Here is a 23,242-nt window from a genome sequence, read left to right as displayed (position 1 = left end):
CTAGACACTATACGAATGGTAATCCACGGTCGTGCGCATGGCGCATGGCGTGACAAAAAATGTCTAAATATTCCATTACCGTACTTCGAAGCATGTCAACCGCTGTTTAAAACCAATTTTTATGCCATTTATCTCGTAGAAAAGCGATAATATTCCGACCGGGAATCTGCAATAAACTAAACAGCCGAATTAAAATACTCCACGGGGGCTAATCGCGCACGCGCCTCATTCCATTGTCACCTAATGGGACACTTGGATAAGGTGATAATCTGTTTCAGCCTGAGGCTTCCTCGTCAACCTTCATGATTTTCCCGGGTCCTGAGAGCCTATTGGAGCCCTGGGAATTGTCACGTTACAGCTAAGATCATTACTCTTCAATAAACAGATGCAAGACGCACGACTCCTTGTCAAACAGGCCACTTCCTGCATGAAACCTTGTCAGGTTTTTGCCTGCCATAGGAGTTCTGTTATACTCACAGACACCATTCAAACAGTTTTAAAAACTTTAGGGTGTTTTCTATCCAAACCTGAACAATAAAATGCATATTCTAGCTTCTGAGTTGGTGTAGGAGGCAGTTAAAAATGGGCACATATTTTTTCCAAAATTCTCAATACTGCCCCCTAGCCCAAACAGGTTAAAGTCACCAAAAATTGGAATATTATCTGCTATGACTACAAGATCCGATAGGAATTCAGGGAACTCAGTGAGGAACACTGCATATGGCCCAGGAGGCCTGTAAACAGTAGCTATAAAAAGTGATTGAGTAGGCTGCATAGATTTAATGACTAGAAGCTCAAAAGACGAAAACGTCATTGTTTTTTTTTGTAAATTGAAATTTGCTATCATAAATGTTAGCAACACCTCCGCCTTTGCCGGATGCACGGGGGGTATGGTCACTAGTGTAACCAGGGGGTGAGGCCTCATTTAACACAGTAAATTCATCAGGCTTAACTTACATCTAGACGTTCCGCTAGTGGAACACCTGCTCCAATATCCAATGATAGGCGTGGCGCGAATTACAAATTCCTCAAAAATACAAAAACTTCAATTTTTCAAACATATGACTATTTTACAGCATTTTAAAGACAAGACTCTCCTTTCTCTAACCACACTGTCCGATTTCAAAAAGGCTTTACAGCGAAAGCAAAACATTAGAGTATGTCAGCAGAGTACACAGCCAGAAATAATCAGACACCCATTTTTCAAGCTAGCATATAATGTCACAAAAAACAAAACCACAGCTAAATGCAGCACTAACCTTTGATGATCTTCATCAGATGACACGCCTAGGACATTATGTTATACAATACATGCATGTTTTGTTCAATCAAGTTAATATTTATATCAAAAACCAGCTTTTTACATTAGCATGTGACGTTCAGAACTAGCATACCCCCCGCAAACTTCCGGTGAATTTACTAAATTACTCACGATAAACGTTCACAAAAAACATAACAATTATTTTAAGAATTATAGATACAGAACTCTTCTATGCACTCGCTATGTCCGATTTTAAAATAGCTTTTCGGTGAAAGCACATTTTGCAATATTCTGAGTAGATAGCCCAGCCATCACGGCTAGCTATTTAGACAGCCACCAAGTTTAGCCCTGACCAAACTCCGATTTACTATTAGAAAAGTTTGATTACCTTTGGTGTTCTTCGTCAGAATGCACTCCCAGGACTGCTACTTCAATAACAAATGTTGGTTTGGTTCAGAATAATCCATAGTTATATCCAAACAGCGGCGTTTTGTTCGTGCGTTCAAGACACTATCCGAAGTGTAAATAAGGGTCACGAGCACGACGCATTTCGTGACAAAAAAATTCTAAATATTCCATTAACGTACTTCGAAGCATGTCAACCGCTGTTTAAAATCAATTTTTATGCCATTTTTCTCTTAAAAAAGCGATAATATTCCGACCGGGAAAGCGTGTTTACATACAAAGAGAGAGAAAACAAAAGCATGGGATCCCCTCGTGCACGAGCCTGAGTCTCATAGTACTGTGACCGGCCACTATCCAAACACGCTACTGTTTTTCAGCCAGAGCCTGCAAAGCCACGATTCAGCTTTTTGCCGCCTTCTGAGAGCCCATGGGAGCCGTAGGAAGTGTCACGTAACAGCAGAGATCCCCTGTTTTGGATAGAGATAATCAAGAAGGCCAAGAAATGGTCAGACAGGGTACTTCCTGTACAGAATCTTCTCAGGTTTTGGCCTGCCAAATGAGTTCTGTTATACTCACAGACACCATTAAAACAGTTTTAGAAACTTTGGAGTGTTTTCTATCCAAAGCCAATAATTATATGCATATTCTAGTTTCTGGGCAGGAGTAATAATCAGATTAAATCGGGTACGTTTTTTATCCGGCAGTGAAAATACTGCCCCCTAGCCATAACAGGTTAAGCCATGTTTCAGTCAGGCCAATCACATCAAGATTATGATCAGTGATTAGTTAATTGACTATAACTGCCTTGGAAGTGAGGGATCTAACATTAAGTAACCCAATTTTGAGATGTGAGGTATCACAATCTCTTTCAATAATGGCAGGAATGGAGGAGGTCTTTATACTAGTGAGATTGCTAAAGCGAACACCACCATCTTTAATTTTGCCCAACCTAGATCGAGGCACAGACACGGTCTCAATGGGGAAAGCTGAGCTGACTACACTGACTGTGCTAGTGGCAGACTCCACTAAGCTGGCAGGCTGGCTAACAGCCTGCTGCCTGGCCTGCACCCTATTTCATTGTGGAGCTAGAGGAGTTAGTGCCCTGTCTATGTTCGTAGATAAGATGAGAGCACCCCTCCAGCTAGGATGGAGTCCGTCACTCCTCAACAGGCCAGGCTTGGTCCTGTTTGTGGGTGAGTCCCAGAAAGAGGGCCAATTATCTACAAATTCTATCTTTTGGGAGGGGCAGAACACAGTTTTCAACCAGCGATTGAGTTGTGAGACTCTGCTGTAGAGCTCATCACTCCCCCTAACTGGGAGGGGGCCAGAGACAATTAATCGATGCCGACACATCTTTCTAGCTGATTTACACGCTGAAGCTATGTTGCGCTTGGTGACCTCTGACTGTTTCATCCTAACATCGTTGGTGCCGACGTGGATAACAATATCTCTATACTCTCTACACTCGCCAGTTTTAGCTTTAGCCAGCACCGTCTTTAGATTAGCCTTAACGTCGGTAGCCCTGCCCCCTGGTAAACAGTGTATGATCGCTGGATGATTCGTTTTAAGTCTAATACTGCGGGTAATGGAGTCGCCAATGACTAGGGTTTTCAATTTGTCAGAGCGAATGGTGGGAGCCTTCGGCGTCTCAGACCCCACAACGGGAGGAGTAGAGACCAGAGAAGTTTCGGCCTCCGACTCCGACTCGCTTAATGGGGCGAACCGGTTGAAAGTTTCTGTCGGCTGAATAAGCGACACCGGTTGAGCATTCCTACAGCGTTTCCCTGCAGAAGTCATGAGAAAGTTGTCCGGCTGCGGGGACCGTGTGAGGGGGTTTATACTAACGTTACTATCTGTACTTACTGGTGGCACAGACGCTGTTTCATCCTTTCCTACACTGAAATTACCCTTGCCTAACGATTGCGTCTGAAGCTGGGCTTGCAGCACAGCTATCCTTGCCGTAAGGCGATCGTTCTCCTGTATATTATAAGTACAATGACTGCAATTAGAAGGCATCATGTTAATGTTACTTAGCTTCGGCTGTTTGAAGTCCTGACGAACCATGTCCAGATAAAACCTCCGGGGTGAAAAAGTTGAATGAAAAAAGTTGATTCTGGCATCGATTCTAAATATTAAATAGATATTCAAATCCTCCTGCTACAGGATATTTTTCCTCCTGCAACGAAATGGGTCATATTAAGATCCGACATCTGTATAGGTAGCAGTAAGGTGCAGTAAGGTGACTAGGCAACAAGATAGATAATAAACGGTAGCAGAAGCGTATGTGATGAGTCAGTAGATTAACCATTTTTACATCTTTCAATATGTGACCATTGATAGGCTAACAGGTAGCCTGCAATATGTAGACTATAGGAATATAATAAAATAACAATCCTGCAACCATCGATGGCACTAGATTATCGCCAACTGGAGTCTCGTTAAACCATCAATATGGGCTAAATTCACACACACAGCTGATCTCATTTGCAACCATTATTGATCACATCTACCACTCCCTAAAAGATTATGTCAGTGTTACGTTAGTCAGAGATCTGTATATAATGACTAGATACTCATGTCTCCGCCCTAACAACGGGAGTCGTCCCAAAGGCAGACGACAAGCTTAGGTATGCATATTAAACCCATAGAAACGCATTGGGCTCTCTTGGTAAATAGTGTGGTCTACAGCTTATCGTGAGACACTCTACATCAGGCGAGCAAAACCTTGAGACTTCCTTAATATTACATTTTGTGCACCAGCTGTTATTTACAAATATACACAGACGTCCACCCCTTGTCTTACCGGAGGCAGCTGTTCTATCTTGCCATTGCCGATGCAGCGTAAACCCCGCCAGCTGTATTTTATCCATGTCGTCGTTCAGCCATGACTCGGTGAAACATAAGATATTACAGTTAATGTCCCATTGGAAGGATATTCGTGATCGTAGCTTGTCTATTTTGTTATCCAATGATTGTATGTTGGTTAATAAGACTCACGGTAGAGGCAGATTACCCACTCGCCGTCAGTCCTTACAATGTATCCCGACCTACATCCCCGATATCTCCTTCTCTTTCTCCTGCGAATGACGGGGATGAGGACATTGTCGGGTGTCTGAAGTAAGAAAATAAAAAATCTTCGTCCAGAATGAGGTGAGTAATCACTGACCTGATATCCAGAAGCTCTTTTCGGTCATAAGAGACGGTGGCAGAAACATTATGTACAAAATAAGTTACAAATAATGTGAAAAAACACACAACAGCACAATTGGTTAAGAGCTTATCATCTCCTCCGGTGCCATTCAGCTGTAAGTTCTGTTTCTTTAATTCCTGCTACAGAAGAGGCGGAAGAATGCAAGATCTTCTGAGGGTATAGAGAGCCGCTGCTGCATCGTGAGGTATCTCTACCTGAAAATACATTATCTAAGCGATTAATAGTTGGTATTCAGCAGTCATAAAAGTATGCCTTATTTATTTTGAAGAACCGCAAAATAGTGATCTTGTCAGACAGCATATGCAGCAGCTCTATAGAGATGAGATGACTTGGAATGAAATAATAAAGTCATGAAATAAAACAAATGTATTATACATAACAGAAATATTTTAGTAAAGTTATGTGAATAAATGATGGATAGTAAGTGATAAGCAGTAATGGGCAGTTACTATCATCTTGGGACTTTGTTTTATTCTGTGTTGTTACAGCATTCAACCCAAATAATCTAAACTGAAATTGAAAACGGCAATCATTTTTTAATAATCGAACCCGAAACTGAACCTGACTTCAAAAAGCACAAATCGCTCAGCACTAGCGTATATTAACCCCTGTTGTACCAAACCAAATGCTAGGCTAGAAACAAGGGGAAGTAATGTGTGAGTTGAGATAAATACAATAGATGATTTGGACAGCAACATGAACATGATGATTGTCACGTCCTGACCAATATTTAGGTATTATTTGTATTATATTTGGTCAGAACGTGGCAGAGGTATATTTGTTTAGTATTGTGGGGTTTTGTGTGTGGTGTAGTGGGGTGTGTTAGTTTTGGTATAGGTTCTAGGTTTGTTTTCTATGTGTAGTTTTGGGTGCTGGACTCTCAATTGGAGGCAGATGTTTCTAGTTGCCTCTGATTGGGAGTCCTATAAGTAGGTGTGTGTTTGTTTGGTAGGTTGTGGGTAGTTGTATTTTGCACTGCGTTTATTCTGCCTGTAAAACTGTCACTAGTCTTTAGTCGTTTTCTTGTTTTTTTCTCCGTGTTCACATTCATTTAATAAATTAAGATGATGAGCACTAACTCCTCTGCGTATTGGTCCACGTTCTCCGACGATGATTTCGCTATATCGTCTGACGACGAAGATTTCTGTGACAATGATATTCTTATAAAGGCGCACTGATAATTTAGATGGAGCTGTTAGATGGCATAGTGTGCCTGTGATGGCCATTACAGTACGGCTCAGAACATTGCTCGTCCAATCAGCATCCAGGATCCAAACAACCTGTTTTATAATTATAAATAATTTGTACACTGCAAAGGAGGCAACACGGACAGCATTTCACAAAAACATAATTTTGAACCTTGATTACATTCCGAAACCTTTAGTATTTTATGTACAACAATGAACATTCAAAAATAATTTGTATTTTTTGCTCAGAACACTTGGCGGGCAAATAAAACCACCCGCGGGTCAAAATAAATCCTGCAAGAACCCTGATACACAGTCAAGTTTGTTCAGACAGTATGACCAGGAGAGGTAGGTGAGGCCAAATGTAAGATTAAAGCCATTATGATAGATGGCAGAAGGGGTGGGACAGTGAGCCCAAGAAAGGTCGGTTAACCAAGATTCAAAGGTCAGATTAGGAAGGAAGAGGTGTTGTTTGCTCGGGTGTGCTCCTAGTACATTGTACATTGAACTCGTCAATACATCTGGTTGGCAAGCATGTGAATGGTTTGTATGCGGAGTGTATGAAGCATGTGTTGATGTGTTGTATGAACCGGTATGTGGAACAGAGGGAAATATTGATGTGTAGGGTTATTGAGGTTGGACGGGGATGGGGGGTGGTGGAAGGGCAGTGCTTGACTTGGGCAGGAGCTCACATGAGCTGAGTACCGGCACCTCAAAATGTTCTACTGCTTGAGCTCCTGTTCCTCATAGAATATTAGCTCAAAAGTATTGTGGAGCTCCCTTCACCTAAATACAAAAAGTAACGGCACCAAACATGAATACCGGCACCTATTTCAGTCCAAGTCAAGCACTGTGGAAGGGATTTGGAGGATGGGTGAGGGTTAGTCAGAAGTTAGTAGGGCGCTTTTTTGTCTTAGTAGTACAGGATTAGGTAGGAGGGTTTTGTTTGTCTTATTGTTTGTTTCTTTATTAATTTAGTTTAGCTTGCTAGCTAACGTTAGTTTAAACATACCAAAGGGGACCTTGATTAAAAGTTTCCTTGGGTAACTTTTTCTGCAAATCATTCACCGTTCTGTTTGTGTCCAACAACATTAGACGTTGAACATAGATACGAGCTAGCCACCTACAGTAGCTAGCTACATTAGCTAGATAGGTAACATTTTAACATTGATAGTTAGCTAGTTCCTGGAGCGGAGAGGCTATCCTGTTAGCTGACGTTACCAATAATAGTTTTTCCTTGTCACTGAACACGTCTAAGTTCTAAAAGTTATGTTTGATACCTACCCAGTTATTTGGCTAGCTAGCTATTCATGACTATGCCAGAAATACTCATATCTGGTTACACATTGCTTTGCCCTAGCTAGCTAGTTAATGTTATCAACCAGAGAGACATTCAGGTCTTAGCTATGATTCCTAACTAGTTGTCTAACGCTAGCTGTAAACAGCCGAGTTGACTTCCTATTTTATAAGGCTTTGATGAGTAGAATAACTAGCTAGCAATCTAGCTAATTAATGTTAACATTTCAAACCCTTCAGTCCAATGATTTAAATGTCTATCATTTATAAAGCGTTATTTGTTTCTGGCAGTCATACCATACCTGATATGACATAAAAAAGTATATCTACCTGTAATCCGCCAACACATTAGAAAATACAGTACATGGGGGGCCTAATGGGATGATGTAGTATGGGATGATGTAGACTTCAGCCCCTTTGTTATTGTCAGAGTTAGTCTAATGTAGTGAACAGTTTACAAGCTAATGTAGCAGACTGCATAAGAGTAGTATATGGTCCAACAATGTCATCCATGTCTGCACATCGGCTTCAGTCTCTTACGAATATCAGGTTTCCAAATGTGACCGACCAGCTCAATTCGGTCTAATGTAGCAACAATTGAAGTGTTTTTTTTTTTTAATTGGACAAAAGTAGAGACTCAGAGCTAGAAAATGGTATATCATACACTACAGTTAAGGAACAATGGGAAAGTAATTCTGCTTTGAAAGTTGATAAACTTGTAACCTCACTTTTGAGAAAATGGACCTTGAATGTCTTGGTAAACCTACTGGAGAGCTCTTCTTAGTCTACACCCATTCAGCATCATTCACACCCTCTTAAGCCTTAGCCCCACCCCTCTAAGGATTCACATGTAAGGCCATGTAATAAACAACCAAATATTTCAAGACTAAAGGCTGGTTTATGCTGTGGGTGTGTTTGTAAATTCAGTCTGGAGTGCTAGAGTGCGCTCTGGGCATTCGTAAACTCAGAGCATTTTCAGATTGTCCCTTCATAAATTCAGAGCATTTTGCTCTTGGAGCGTTCAGAGCGCACCCTGCATACTCTGGCCGAGGAGTAGGGTTGATCTGAGCAGCAGTCAAGCACCCAAGCTAACTGGCTAACGTTGGCCAGCTTGCTAGCTACAAAAACCAGCTTTTTACATTAGCATGTGACGTTCAGAACTAGCATACCCCCCGCAAACCTCCGGTGAATTTACTAAATTACTCACGATAAACGTTCACAAAAAGCATAACAATTATTTTAAGAATTATAGATACAGACCTCCTCTATGCACTCGATATGTCCGATTTTAAAATAGCTTTTTGGTGAAAGCACATTTTGCAATATTCTAAGTACATAGCCCAGGCATCACGGGCTCGCTATTTAGACACCCGGCAAGTTTAGCACTCACCATAATCATATTTACTATTATAAAAATGTCATTACCTTTTGTTGTCTTCGTCAGAATACACACCCAGGACTGCTACTTCAATAACAAATGTTGGTTTGGTCCAAAATAATCCATCGTTATATCCGAATAGCGGCGTTTTGTTCGTGCGTTCCAGACACTATCCGAAATAGTAAAGAAGTGTCGCGCGCATGGCGCAATTCGTGACAATAAAATTCTAAGTATTCCATTACCGTACTTCGAAGCATGTCAACCGCTGTTTAAAATCCATTTTTACGACATTTTTCTCGTAGAAAAGCGATAATATTCCGACAGGGAATCTCCTTTTCGGCAAACAGAGGAAAAAATCCCAAAGGCGGGGGCGGTCGGGGTCACGCGTATAAGCTAGTGTCTCTTGATCGGCCACTTGAGAAAGGCGATAATGTGTTTCAGCCTGGGGCTGGAATGACGACATTCTGTTTTTTCCCGGGCTCTGAGCGCCTATGGACGACGTGGGAAGTGTCACGTTAGAGCAGAGATCCTTAGTAAATGATAGAGATGGAAAAGAAGTTCAACAAATGGTCAGACAGGCCACTTCCTGTAAAGGAATCTCTCAGGTTTTGACCTGCCATTATACTCACAGACACCATTCAAACAGTTTTAGAAAATTTAGGGTGTTTTCTATCCATATGTAATAAGTATATGCATATTCTAGTTACTGAGTAGGAGTGGTAACCAGATTAAATCGGGTATGTTTTTTATCCAGCCGTGTCAATGCTGCCCCCTAGCCCTAACAGGTTAAACAGTGCATTCGAAAAGTATTCAGACCCCTTGACTTTTTTCAAATTTTGTTACGTTACAGCCTTATTCTAAATTGGATTAAGTTTGTTTTTTTCCCCTCATCAGTCTATACACTATACCCCATAATGAAAAAGCAAAAACTGGTTTTAAGAAATGTTTGCAAATGTATAAAAATGTAATACTTAAATATCACATTTACACAAGTGTTCAGACCCTTTACTCAGTACTTTCTTGAAGCACCATTGGCAGCGATTACAGCATCGAGTCTTCTTGGGTACAACGCTACAAGCTTGGCACACCTGTATTTGGGGAGTTTCTCTCATTCTACTCTGCAGATCCTCTCAAGATCTGTCAGGTTGGATGGAGAGCGTCGCTGCGCAGCTATTTTCAGGTCACTCCAGAGATGTTCGATCGGGTTCAAGTCCGGGCTCTGGCTGCGCCACTCAAGGACATTCAGAGACTTGCCCCGAACATTTACATTTACATTTACATTTTAGTCATTTAGCAGACGCTCTAATCGGGCTAGCTTTTGAAAACCCTGAGTAGATCTAGCTTGCTTTGTGGTATACCACTCTGGTGACAGACAGTGTATCAATCAAATGTATTTATAAAGCCCTTCTTACATCAACTGATGTCACAAAGTGCTGTACAGAAACCCAGCCTAAAACCCTAAACAGCAAGCAATGCAGGTGTAGAAGCACGGTGGCTAGGAAAAACTCCCTATCACATTTTAGGGAAGACCCAGATGCAGACAGTGTCGAAGTAACAAAAGTTTATTACTAGAACAGGGACAGGCAAAATGACAGGTCAAGGGCAAGCAGAGGTCAGTAATCCAGATCAGTGTCAAACCGTACAGAACGGCAGGCAGTCTCAGTGTCAAGGCAGGCAAAGGTCAATAATCCAGGGCGGTATGACAAGGTACAGAACGGCAGGCAGGCTCAGGGTCAGGGCAGGCAGAATGGTAAAAACCTGGAAAACTAGAAAACAGGAACTATAGAAAAAGACAGGAGCAAGGGGAAAAACGCTGGTAAGCTTGACTGACAAAACAAACTGGTGACAGACAAACAGAGAACACAGGTATAAATACACTGGCGATAATGGGGAAGATGGGCGACACCTGGAGGGGGGTGGAGACAAGCACAAAGACAGGTGAAACAGATCAGGGTGTGACAGTTCCCCCCTCTAGGTGCGTCACCTTGCATCCTACCTGGGTGCATACCTGGTTGACCGGGGTGCCGACGTTGGCAATCAGCGATAAGGCCTGGGTCCAGGATGTCCCTAGCAGGGACCCATCACCACTCCTCAGGGCCATAACCTTCCCAGTCAACCAGGTACTAGAATCCTCTGCCCCAAGGTAGAACCTTTAGGAGACGCCTCACCATGTAGGCCTTTAGGCCGTCGATGAGACGGGGGAGAGTGGTGGGCCTGGAAACAGGAGATAAAGGCCTGTGAGACATGGGTTTGATTTTAGACACATGAAAAGTGGGATGTATATGGAGGCTACGGGGAAACAGAAGATGAACAGCACAAGGGCACATGACCTTGGAGATGTGGAAAGGGCCGATTAACCGGTAGGAAAGTTTGCGGGACTCTACCCGGAGGGGCAGGTCCCGGGTGGACAGCCATACCTTCTGCTCGAGACAATACCGGGGAGCCGGGGTCCGGTGGTGGTCCGCTTGTTGTCGATACCTGAAGGTGGTCTTGAGAAGGGCTGACAAGGCTCTCTTCCAGGTATGACGACAGCGGTGGAAAAACATCTGGGCCGAAGGTATGCCAACCTCTTCCTCTTGCTCAGGGAAGAGCAGGGGCTGATAGCCCAGGGAATACTCAAAGGGTGGTGCAGGGTTTTGTCCTTCTTCTCCACAAAGAAGAACCCTGTGCCTGCGGGGAGGCAGAAGGACGGATGAACCCTGCAGCTAGGGAGTCCTCAATGTAGGTCTCCATAGCCTTGGTCTCCGGACCCGACATAGAGTACAGTCGTCCCAGAGGCGGAATGGTGCCTGGGAGAAGGTCAATCCCGCAGTCATAGGGTCGGTGCGGCGGAAGCTAAGTGGCCCGGGCCTTACTGACCTCCCGGAGGAGGTCATGGTACTCCGCAGGAATGGAGGAGAGGTCCAGGGCAACTTCTGAGCCCCCAGGAAGATGTCCCAAGGTAGGCTGCGCTGACTTCAGGCACTGAGCGTGACAGAACCGACTCCAACCCATGATGGCACCAGTAGACCAGTCAATAAGGGGATTGTGTCGCTGGAGCCAAGAGAATCCCAATACCACAGGAACCTGAGGAGCAGGAATTGGATCGTCTCGCTGTGGTTCCCTGACACTCTTAGGTTGATGGGGTGGTATTATGGGTGACTCGGCCTATAGAGCGCCCATCCAACGCTCTAACGTCCATTGGAATGGAGAGGGGCTGAGTGGGGATGCCTAGCTCGGACGCCAGGTTAGCGTCCATAAAGCTCTAATCGGCCCCAGAGTCTATGAGTACCCGGAGAGATTTTGACTGGTTTCCTCACAGCAAAATGGCATGAAAAGGGGTACAAGTAAGGGGAGAGGAAAAGGTCTCCATATGGGCCACCAGAGTACTCGCCCGTACCTGTGAGCCTAGTCTTTTAGTGGAGAGGTGGAGACGAAATGACCAGTAGTCCCGTAATACTGGCAACTCTTTGTGTGAATCCTGTATAGCCGTTTGGCTGGAGACAGCCTAGCTCTGCCTAGTTCAATTGGCTCGGGAAGAGGTGAATCGGCAACCTTCACCTCTCGGGGGAACTTGGATTGCCTTGGGTTCTCTCGGCAACGGAGCCGTTGGGGACTTCCGGGATGCCTCGGAGGCGAGGTGGAATCCTTTGTTGGGCGAGTGAAATCATATCTCCTCTCCTCCCTTCGTTCCCATAGTTGCCCATCGATCTGAATGGTGAAGACGATGAGCTCTGACACCAGGGTAGTATCCATAAAACTATCGTCGGCCCCAGAGTCAATGAGTACCCGGAGAGATTTCGACTGGTCACCCCACAGCAGGAGGGGTACGAGTAAGGGGAGATGGGAAATTCTCTGTATGGCCCACCTGCGTACTCGTACCTACTGATGGGCTTGATCTTTTAATGGACAGGTAGAAACGTAATGACCTGTAGTCCCACAATACAGACAACTCTGCGTAAACGTTCGGCAGGAGACAATCTATTTCTGCCGAGTTGCATAGGCTCCGGAAGAGGTGAGTCGGCAGACCTCTGAGATTCCTGGGGGAACTCAGGTAACCTCGGATCCTCTCGGTCACGTATATGCCGGGAACTTCTGGGATTCCTCGGAGGCGAGGTGGGATCCTTGGGCGATCGAGTGGGACCGGAGTCAGACCTCTTCTCCCTCCTATGTTCCTGTAGCCGCCCATCGATCCGAATGGTCAAGGCGATGAGTGAATCAAGATCCGTGGGCAGCTCCCAGGCTGGTAGCTTGTCTTTAACCTCCTCTTGGTGGCCAATATGCGGAAATAAACCGCATAGTCTGTCACACGACGGGAGTCTTGACGAGACAGGAATAGCTTCCGAGCAGCCTCTCTCCCGGACAACGGAGAAATGATAACCTTTTTCACCTCCGCCACAAACTCCTTCAGCCTGCAGCACACGGCAGATTGTTGTTCCCACACCGCCGTTGCCCAGGTGAGAGCCCTCCCGGACATCAGCGTTATAAGATACGCTATCTTCGAGCGGTTCGAGGGAAAGGACGAGGGCTGTAGCTCGAAGATGAGGGAGCACTTGGAGAGAAACTTCAGACAGGTTCCTGAATCTCCAGTGAAGCGTTCCGGAGGAGGTAAGCGGGGTTCTCGGGAAGCCGAGGTGGGCTGGAGAAACGCGCTGCTGACAGTGGGGTTACTGAGGGGCTGGGAGGTTACTGTTAGGCTGGCTGCCTAACAGACAATCCACGGAATTGCTCCAGGAATTTATTGAAGGCACGGTCATGGCATTTCGCCAAGGTCTGGAATCCTTCCATAAGACCTTGAAGTAAGCAGTTGTGTCTTCCAATGGTGTCTCCTTGGGAGGAGATGGCATTGCGGGGCTGGTCCGAGTCTGCTGGTCAGTCATGGTCAGTTTTTACTATCAGGAGTCAAGCTAAGACCCAGATGCAGACACAGGAGGCGGATAGTACGAGTCTCAGAGTTTATTATTGTACAAGGGACAGGCAAAAGATAAGTCAAGGCAGGCAAAGGGTTGTAATCCAAATCAGAGTCGGGCAGGTACAGTACGGCAGGCAGGATCAGGGTCAGGACAGGCAGAAAGGTCAGAACTGGAAAGACTTAGAAAAACTAAAACTAGAGCACAGAAAACATGGGAACATGCTGTTAGGGCTTGACAGGACAAGACAAACTGGCAACAGATAAACAGAAAACGCAGGTACAAATGCACAGGGAATAATGGGGAAAATGGGAGACACTTGGAGGAGGTGGGGACAAGCACAAGACAGCTGAAACAGATCAGGGTGTGACTGATTACTGTATTACAATCATGTTGTTAAGGTTGACTTGAGTGAAATATAATGGTTTTTATGTTTTGGTATTGTAATACTTTATGTAACTAATCTCATCACCTGCTGCTTGCATTTCAATTCGCTATGTTGTTTATGAATTACACAATTGTCAGGATAAGTCAGGCTAAGATGCTGCAACAGTCAACAACCATCTTAGTGCAGAAACACATTGCCTGGACATGTATTATTTAGGGTGAGCCTCAAAATAATATTGGAGATATGGGCAAAGAGTAGCTAATACTGATGATCAAGGTAAGAATAGACATAGCTATAACATTCTAGTTCTGTTTGATGAAACCGTCGCGGCATTATTCTATTGATTGAAATTTGAGCAGTGGTTTCAGTGGCTAATGTAGCTAGCTATCTACATTGGAGAGGTCGATTTGATACAATAAAATCTATGTTTCCAGCCGATCTGAGCTCATTCCTGCTAAATAGTTAATCTGCCTTGAATTGAATTGTGAATGTGGCTGAGATCATTGAACATAACTGTATGTGGAGGGTCAATCTTGTCAAGATAAAACGAGTTAGCTAGCCAAGTTGTGCTATAGCTGGGCTGCACGGATGAGACGTGAACCCCTGGCTGTAATTCCATTAGTGGAAACCAAGACTATTCTCAGGGCAGGTTTGACTTTTCGTAGCACAGGTTAGGAGAACTTAAGCAGCAGGTTAGGATAATTAACATGGCAGGTTAGGAGAATTAGGTTAAGGTTATGAAAAGGGTTAGGGTTAGCTAAAATGCTACAATTGCTCCCAACACGACTCGAACATATTTAGCTTCAACCTGCCCCGAGAACAGTCTTAGTTTCCACTAATGCGATGCTGCAAACCCGGGAGCCTGACAAACGTTACAAAGTCAAGGCTATCCAGCTTGAATTTAATGTTGAATATGGCTTAGATATGGCTGAGAAATAAATATATTGAGCGTCAATGTTGTTGGGATATAACGTTAGCTAGCTAGCAAAAAACGTGTAGCAAGCTAGCTAGCTACTGTTGCTAAGATACAAGAGAGTGGCTTGGTTTCAGTTTTGCCTCACAGCTCGGTACATAGAAGAGAAAGATCGCCAATGAGGAAATGCTGCATTTTTCACTTTGAATTACAACGTATGATTTGTAATCCTAATTCTGTCTATCTTTATCTGTTTCTCCTTTAACAAAAATAAAATAGTAGCCAGTTAGCGCCATGTAATTAGTTAGCTTTCCATCATTTTTTGCTGTAAAAGATGCAGAGAAAAATATTGTTTTTAACAACACCTTTCTCGAGTATTTCGAACGGAAGGAGGTGATCATAATTAATTGTTCGAGTGTCACTGTGGACAACTTTGTGGAATTTATTGGAGGTCATTTAAAAAAATGCCTATTGGATAATGCTAATAAATGAAACACGCTTTTTCTTAGAAAATGTGCGAACCGATCGCAGTACCACCTGGTGACCATTTAGGGAATTAAGTTCTCAGCTGAGGTCCCAAATGTCATTCAGGAATATGGAGTATTGACGGGGAAAAACGCACTTGCATGCACTGGCCAATCAAAACCTAATATAGACGCGACTATTGTCACGTCTATAATGTACTTATCTACATCAATTACCTCGTACCTCTGCACATCGACTCGGTCCTGAAGTTATTGTTACTCATTGTGTATTTATTCCTTGTGTTATTATTTGTTCTATATTTTTCTCTGCATTGTAGGGAAGGGCCCATAAGTAAGCATTTCACTGTTAGTCTATACCTGTTGTTTACAAAGCATGTGACAAATACGATTTGATTGATCAAAATGGCATCTAAAATACTTTTTTGCTCTTTCTGTATGAGTAGGCTACTCACCCTCTACAATCCTACCATCCCATTTCCCACTCATTAGTAACCGGTACATTTTGCACATTCATTTTGCTGCTTGTAGAACTGATAAAAAACAGTTGAGAAAAAAAGTGCTACTAATATGGAGGGAAAGACAACATTTTCCCTCTGTGTTGCTCTACTTTGTTGTGAACAGGACCAGGGACATGCGCCGGTGCTTTCATCTTTTGCCTGATTAATTCCTCTTGAGAAACATTCTCACCTGAAGATTGGCTAGTTAAAAACTTTTCTGCTCTCATCGCTGATGCAAAATTAATGAGACCGGCACTTTAATTAACGAGGCTGTTTTGGGGAAGAGATAAACAAGTAAATGATTAAATCCATCTGACGCTCTTTATCAAATGGAGGACCTTGCTTTTACTGGGGAGGAACACCACCGTGGTCTGGCATGAGATGCTCTGGGTGTGACTTGATTCATCTGTCGATGGAAGAAGATGTAGTAGAGAGACCTCATTCAGCACAGTGAATAATCCCATAGGCAGCACCTGTTGACATAATGTGTCATATAGGATAAACTTATTTTTCTATACAATTTACTAGGCTATACCCACACCGACTTGAGACACCGACAACAAAGATTAATCTGAAATATGTTTCAGAAATTCAATCAACCACACACCCTTTAACACTGTAGTCTTTGTCTTTATTTTGTCACGTCGTCATGTCAAATATATGTTTATAGGACATATATATATATGACATGTATAATTAGATTTCTTTACAATAGAGAAACAACAGAGATGACACACTATTTTGATTTCTAAGTAGAAGCTTTGTTTAAATAGTGCATATAAATCATTTATATTTTTTTCAAATACACATTTATATCAAGCTCCCACTGGTCTTTATGTCTGTTTGCATTGTTTCACATTATTCACATACGTGTGTGTGTTTTCAGTGTCTTAAATGTATAAATTAATTCCTCTCTGCAGTCCAGGCTGCTGTGGCTCTTTTACAGAAACTAGGGGCCAATTAGTTAAGCAGGTGGTCCTACCCCCTCCCGTGTCATCGATGCAGGTGGGCGGAGTCTCTCCTTGCAAGTTGGCGAGAAATAATCCAATCAGCTGGCAGAAGGTTTGGCCCAAGAAATTCCAGCACCTTTTCCCACCACTGTTGACAGGAAGCCGTTTGCCCCTCCATTCACCAGGGGGACGTTTTGTTTACCAAGCCCCTGGGCCTCTCTTTGGACACCTGCCTGAGGACCCCTGCTCTTGGGAAAGCTGTAGAGCAGTCTGGGTGTATACCGCATGCTCTTTTTCTTGGACTCCAGCACGGTCACAGCAATAAAAGTGTTTGTGCTGTTCAACCCGGCAACACCTGATCCGGATTCTGCTGTCCCAGAGGCCACAAGGCTAGAGTGTTGGAACGGGTCCCCTGGCCCTACTAGAGTTTCAGAGGAGCCCTGGTGCGTGTGAATAGGGCTTGTCTCTGACCCCAGTGCAGTCTTAATGTTGTAGGGACGCACATGACTGGGTCTGTCCTCTAACTCTAGTACAGTCACAGAGGTGGAGGAGGAGGAGTTAGGGGGTGTGTGGCTGCTGCCACCGGCAGGTGCCTGCGCCATGTAACCTGGCCTGGCAAGACCTCCTCCATGCGAGACCCTCTCCTTGCTCCCGTCCACGTGACCCCCCTCGTGGTCGTGTTCCTGGAGAGAGGGGATGATGGGGACGGAGTGTGTGCGGAGAGAGGGAGGAGCGGGTGTTATTCCTTTGTCAAGACGGGTGCAGGGAACATCCCTCCATCCCTTCTCTGCAGAACGAGACATGGTTTGCATATTCGGGAACCTGCTGTGCTGGCGATCGTCACCTCCATCCCTTCCAGTGTCAAAGCTGCAGGGATGCAGAGAACAGAAATAAAATGGGTGGAGATTATGACCTTTTGTTCCCAGACCTTTATTGCATGATTTCTCATTTTCTGTACACTGTACTCATTTCATTTTCTGTACACTGGTTAAATATTTTTTTAAATCTGGGAATTCCTAATCTTTTGTAATTATTTATAATCTACGGCATGGACAGTCTACTCTGGCTGCTTAAATGTTTAACTGAAAATTCTTTCTCTTGTGACAACCTTATCAGAGATTTAAGGCTTTAGCATCAAAGCTGGGGTATGCCTGACCCGGGTTTGAGCGGCTATATGAAAACCTGCCTGAAAGAATACCTGAATGTCCAGATAGCAGAAATGTTGAAATTAGGCCTAGCATTAGGTGGGTGAGTGCATATGAATCAAGGAACGTTGCCCGAAGAACCGAAAGTGTTGCAGAGTTGAAGATGCTATTTGACAGTAAAATGTAAAATAATGCCATCGGGCTAACTGGCTTAAAAGGCACAATCTGGGGTATTTCCTGCAATATTATTCTTGAAGAATATAACTTATAAATGTTTTGGGAGCTTAGTACAATTGTCTTACTCTACCAAAACCCACATTAAAGTTATATTACTCGATTATGTTTATGTTGTCATTTGAATCCTAGTTTTGAACTATCATGTCATTCTCGTGGACTGTCGGTCCTTGTATCCATAGCTCCAGCTATGATTTTGAGAGTGGTTACATTTCCCCAGCACCATCTCTATGCTTAAGTGTTGGGGATGTTTTTGGACTGAAACAAGTAAACAAGAAAAAAATAAGATTGTGTCTTTTAAACCCCATACCAAACCTAAATCATATGCACCAGAGACTATTGTGTCCAAGGTCACTAGAATAAGATGTATTATACTATACTGACACAGAAACATATGGTATTGTATTGAGCTCTAACTCTAAAAAGTGTCTTAAATCTCATACGTTGTTAATGAAACCTACTAAGACCCGCTCAACAAGCCTTTAGGAGTGAGCCATTATTATTGTCTTACTTCAGAGACCGTTTGTAAGGTAACTGAGTTTACATTTTTAATTACATTCCCCGTTCTTCTGTATTATAGGTGGAAGCCTGGGCATTGTAAAATATCTCAAAATAACTGTCATGACAAATTAGGTTTCAATCCATTCTTCATCTGTGAATGGTAAATATGTGTTTCTGACAGTGTTTAATGAAACTGGCAATGCTCTATGGGGATTTACTGTCAAAATTGAAAACACAGGTGACTTCTCATGCCCATTTTCCCGCTCTTGTTTTCTCTCTCTTTGATCTCTCTCTCCCTTCCTCCCCCTCTCTCTGTCTCCCTCACTCTCTTTCTCACTCCCTAACTCTGTCTCTGTGTTCTCTCTCTCTCCCTTTCACTCTCTCTCCATCTTTTACTGCTCATTCCTCATTTCAAGAGAGAGGGTGTCTCCATGGCAACAAGGGGGAGGGATGTTAGTGTTGTATGGCTGTTAAGTATAGAAATAGGTCAGTCCTACTTCCATTGGCCTTGCTTTGCTGATGGATCTGTAAATGGGTTATCAATGGTTAATTTGTTCAACTAGTCAAATATAACTGTCACAATCTTTGCACGTCGGTGAAGAAAAAATAAACTCTTATACCACTCGTTCCCCGAGCATTTGCAAGCCTCATGTTACCAATAATTGCCTATGGCTATAGATTCCTCCTCTGCGGCTTTTAAAAAAATGATCCTAGTTAGTTCTCTCTCTCTCTCTCTCTCTCTCTCTCTCTCTCTCTCTCTCTCTGCGTGTGTGTGTATTTGTTTGTTTGTGAATACATACTGTGTGTGTGTGTGTGTGCGCACACGTGACGGAATGTGCATACTCTACATGTGCACTTGCATACTGTGTGTGTGTGTGTGTAATGCGTGAAAAGTCTGCACACTGAATGTGTGTGTGCATAGTGTGTGTATGCATGCATACTAGTCGGCATACTGTATGCGTTTGCGTGTGTTTGTGCAGTGCTATAAGAGAAGATCTTCTCACAGCCGTTGAAAGAATATGCTGAGCTGCCTGCATGCTGCACTGTTTAAGAATGTTAATTATGGAAATAGGTCATATATAAAGAGTTTGAGAGCAGTGTGTATCTTACAAGTCACTGTGATACTCAATCAGGTTGGCATGTTAATAAGAATACTGCCAGGGACTTTTAAGTGCAAAATATGCTCTGGGAGAGCTATGGTTACATCCCAAATGACACCCTATTCATTTTGAAGTGTACTACTTTTGGCCAGGGTCTACTCATGGGATGCATGTTTCAGCACAATATTGTTTTGAACATTATTTTGAAGACTGACTCCTGACTGAACGTTGTACTCAATGCATTTTCAATTAGAGGCAAATCATTTGCTGGAAAACCTTTGGTCATCATTGAGATGTTGTCAGATTGACTTTAGATGTGGTATAGCATTTGCTAACTAGCTAAGATTTAGGGAAAAGCACTGGATTTAAGCTTGCTAACATTAGTATTGCTAGGTATTTTTGACAAAGTTTGCTAGCTAATGGCAACATTGCCATCTCTCTAAAGTAAATTTGACAACATCATAATGATGACTAAGTTGTTTCCTACTAATTATTTGCTTAATTTAGGAATGCAATCTTATTTCCAAGACATTATAGTGTAATTTAGACAAAACAATAATTAACCCTTGTTAAGAATGACTGGGCACCACTCAACTTTCGGGTCTCTCTCTCTCTCTCTCTCTCTCTCTCTCTCTCTCTCTCTCTCTCTCTCTCTCTCTCTCTCTCTCTCACACACACACCATTGCTGCTACAATTTATTATTATTTAAGCTGTTCAAACATGTAACTACTAACTTTAGCACATTTCATAGTCTACTGTATATTCTTACTGTATATACAGTTGAAGTCAGAAGTTTACATACACCTTAGCCAAATACATTTAAGCTCAGTTTTTCACAATTCCTGACATTTAATTCTAGTAAAAATTCCCTGTTTTAGGTCAGTTAAGATCACCACGTTATTTTTAGAATGTGAAATGTCAGAATAATAGTAGAGAGAATTATTTATTTCAGCTTTTATTTCTTTCATCACATTCCCAGTGGGCAGAAGTTTACATACACTCAATTAGTATTCGGTAGCATTGCCTTTAAATTGTTTAACTTGGGTCAAACGTTTCGAGTAGCCTTCCACAAGCTTCCCACAATAAGTTGGGTGAATTTTGGCCCATTCCTCCTGACAGAGCTGGTGTAACTGAGTCAGGTTTGTTGGCCTCCTTGCTCGCACATGCTTTTTCAGTTCTTCCCACAAATGTTCTATAGGATTGAGGTCAGGGCTTTGTGATGGCCACTCAAAGACCTTGACTTTGTTGTCCTTAAGCCATTTTGCCACAACTTTGGAAGTATGCTTGGGGTCATTTTCCATTTGGAAGACCCATTTGCGACCAAGCTTTAACTTCCTGACTGATGTCTTGAGAAGTTGCCTCAATATATCCACATCATTTTCCTTCCTCATGGTGCCATCTATTTTGTGAAGTGCACCAGGCCCTCCTGCAGCAAAGCACCCCCACAACATGATGCTGCCACCCCCGTGCTTCACGGTTGGGATGGTGATCTTTGGCTTGCAAGCCTCCCCCTTTTTCCTCCAAACATAACGATGGCCATTATGGCCAAACAGTTCTATGTTTGTTTCATCAGACCAGAGGACATTTCTCCAAAAAGTACAATCTTTGCCCCCATGTGCAGTTGCAAACCGTAGTCTGTCTTTTTCATGGCGGTTTTGGAGCAGTGGCTTCTTCCTTGCTGAGCGGCCTTTCAGGTTATGTCGATATAGGACTCGTTTTACTGTGGATATAGATACTTTTGTACCCGTTTTCTCCAGCATCTTCACAACGTCCTTATTGTTGTTCTGGAATTGATTTGCACAAGTACGTTAATCTCTAGGAGACAGAATCCGCCATAGCGCTCCTTCCAGAGCGGTATGGCGGCTGCGTGGTCCCATGGTATTTATACTTGCGTACTATTGTTTGTACAGATGAACGTGGTACCTTCAGGTGTTTGGAAATGCTCCTAAGGAGGAACCAGACTTGCGGAGGTCTACAGTTGTTTTTCTGAGGTCTTTGCTGATTTCTTTTGATTTTTCCGTGATGTCAAGCAAAGAGGCACTGAGTTTGAAGGTAGGCCTTGCAATGCATCCACAGGTACACCTCCAATTGACTCAAATGATGTCAATTAGCCTATCAGAAGCTTTTAAAGCCATGACATCATTTTCTGGATTTTTCCAAGCTGTTTAAAGGCACAGTCAACTTAGTGTATGTAAACTTCTTACCCACTGGAATTGTGATACAGTGAAATAATCTGTTTGTAAACAATTGTTGGAAAAATGACTTGTGTCATGCACAAAGTAGATGTTCTAACCGACTTGCCAAAACTATAGTTTGTTATCAAGACATTTGTGGACTGGTTGAAAAACGAGTTTTAATGACTCCAACCTAAGTCAATGTAAATTTCCGACTTCAACTGTATATATATTTCCTAAAATTACAATTTATCTTGATTTTGTACTACTTTATAAAACTTTTTTTAATATAAATGTGTATTGCACTGTTGAGAAAAGCTTGCAAGTAACCATTTTACATTACCGTTTTCACCCTGTATCCTGTGCATGTGACCAATAAACGTTGATTTGATTTTAGAATGCTTATAGCAATGGTGTAACGCAACCGATTTATGGAGGTGCAACCATGAATACGTCATTGGTCAAAAGTAGTGCACTATGTAGGGAATAGGGGTGTCATTTGGGATGTATTTGGGATTGCTATAATGACAGACATCTTACATAGTCACATCGTCACTCAAGTTCCAAGCTGCCAGCAAATTATGCTAACTAAACCTCCTTAGTAAAATAAGAATAGTGTTGTCAGTATTGTCAGTGACATGGAGATATGATTGGGCAATGCTTTGTTTTACAGGCCTTTTTAGCTGGTGTTTGTCTGGCATTTACTAAGACAAAATTATAATAATGGTAACCAGCAGTATCTTTTGGTATGTTGAATTCAAAACAATAGCAGACATGCACAAAGACTCTTTGGTTAAATAGGAATAGCTTACTTTAGAGTATGACTATAGACATGGTATGATTGTTTTACTGGCCTTTTTTGCTGGTGTTATCAGCTGTATCGTTTGGTATGTCAAATTTAACACAATAGCGGACGTGCACAAAGTTGGTGAGGCTACAGTTTGATGTCATTTAGCGCTTTGAACGCTGCCGTCATTCCTTCACACTCACTAAATTGCCTAATTTGCTAACTTCAGCAGTTGAATCAGGGTATCATAGCTTGCTTTCCCTTTCTCAGTTTTCAATCAGCATTAGCATGATTGGTCATGATTAGTATGATTGGTCCCATACCTGGCAATTGGGTGCATTGTACTGTAGTAACGTGTGGTGGAATGTGTAAATTCACATTTTAACATACATTTTCTAAAAGGAAACACTGAACTTTAGAATAAATTGTTGTGAACTGGCC

At 42.8% G+C, this 23,242-nt stretch overlaps 1 protein-coding gene across 1 annotated transcript in view; it reads right to left on the bottom strand.

The window, feature by feature from the left end:
* Positions 1–16,849: 16,849 nt before the first annotated feature.
* LOC106579414 (pro-neuregulin-3, membrane-bound isoform) overlaps positions 16,850–23,242 on the bottom strand; it is a 442,960-nt gene continuing 436,567 nt past the window's right edge. The window contains exon 9 of the mRNA XM_045702613.2: positions 16,850–17,727. Within this exon, the coding sequence (XP_045558569.2) occupies positions 16,959–17,727 (769 nt within the window). The 3' untranslated portion in view covers positions 16,850–16,958. The remainder of the gene's footprint in view (positions 17,728–23,242) is intronic.

This window comes from Salmo salar, chromosome 19 (assembly GCF_965601325.2).
Source record: "Salmo salar chromosome 19, fSalSal1, whole genome shotgun sequence".
Taxonomy (NCBI): domain Eukaryota; kingdom Metazoa; phylum Chordata; class Actinopteri; order Salmoniformes; family Salmonidae; genus Salmo; species Salmo salar.
The sequence above is the reverse complement of the archived record's forward strand: the minus strand, read 5'-3'. Positions and strand labels throughout refer to the sequence as shown.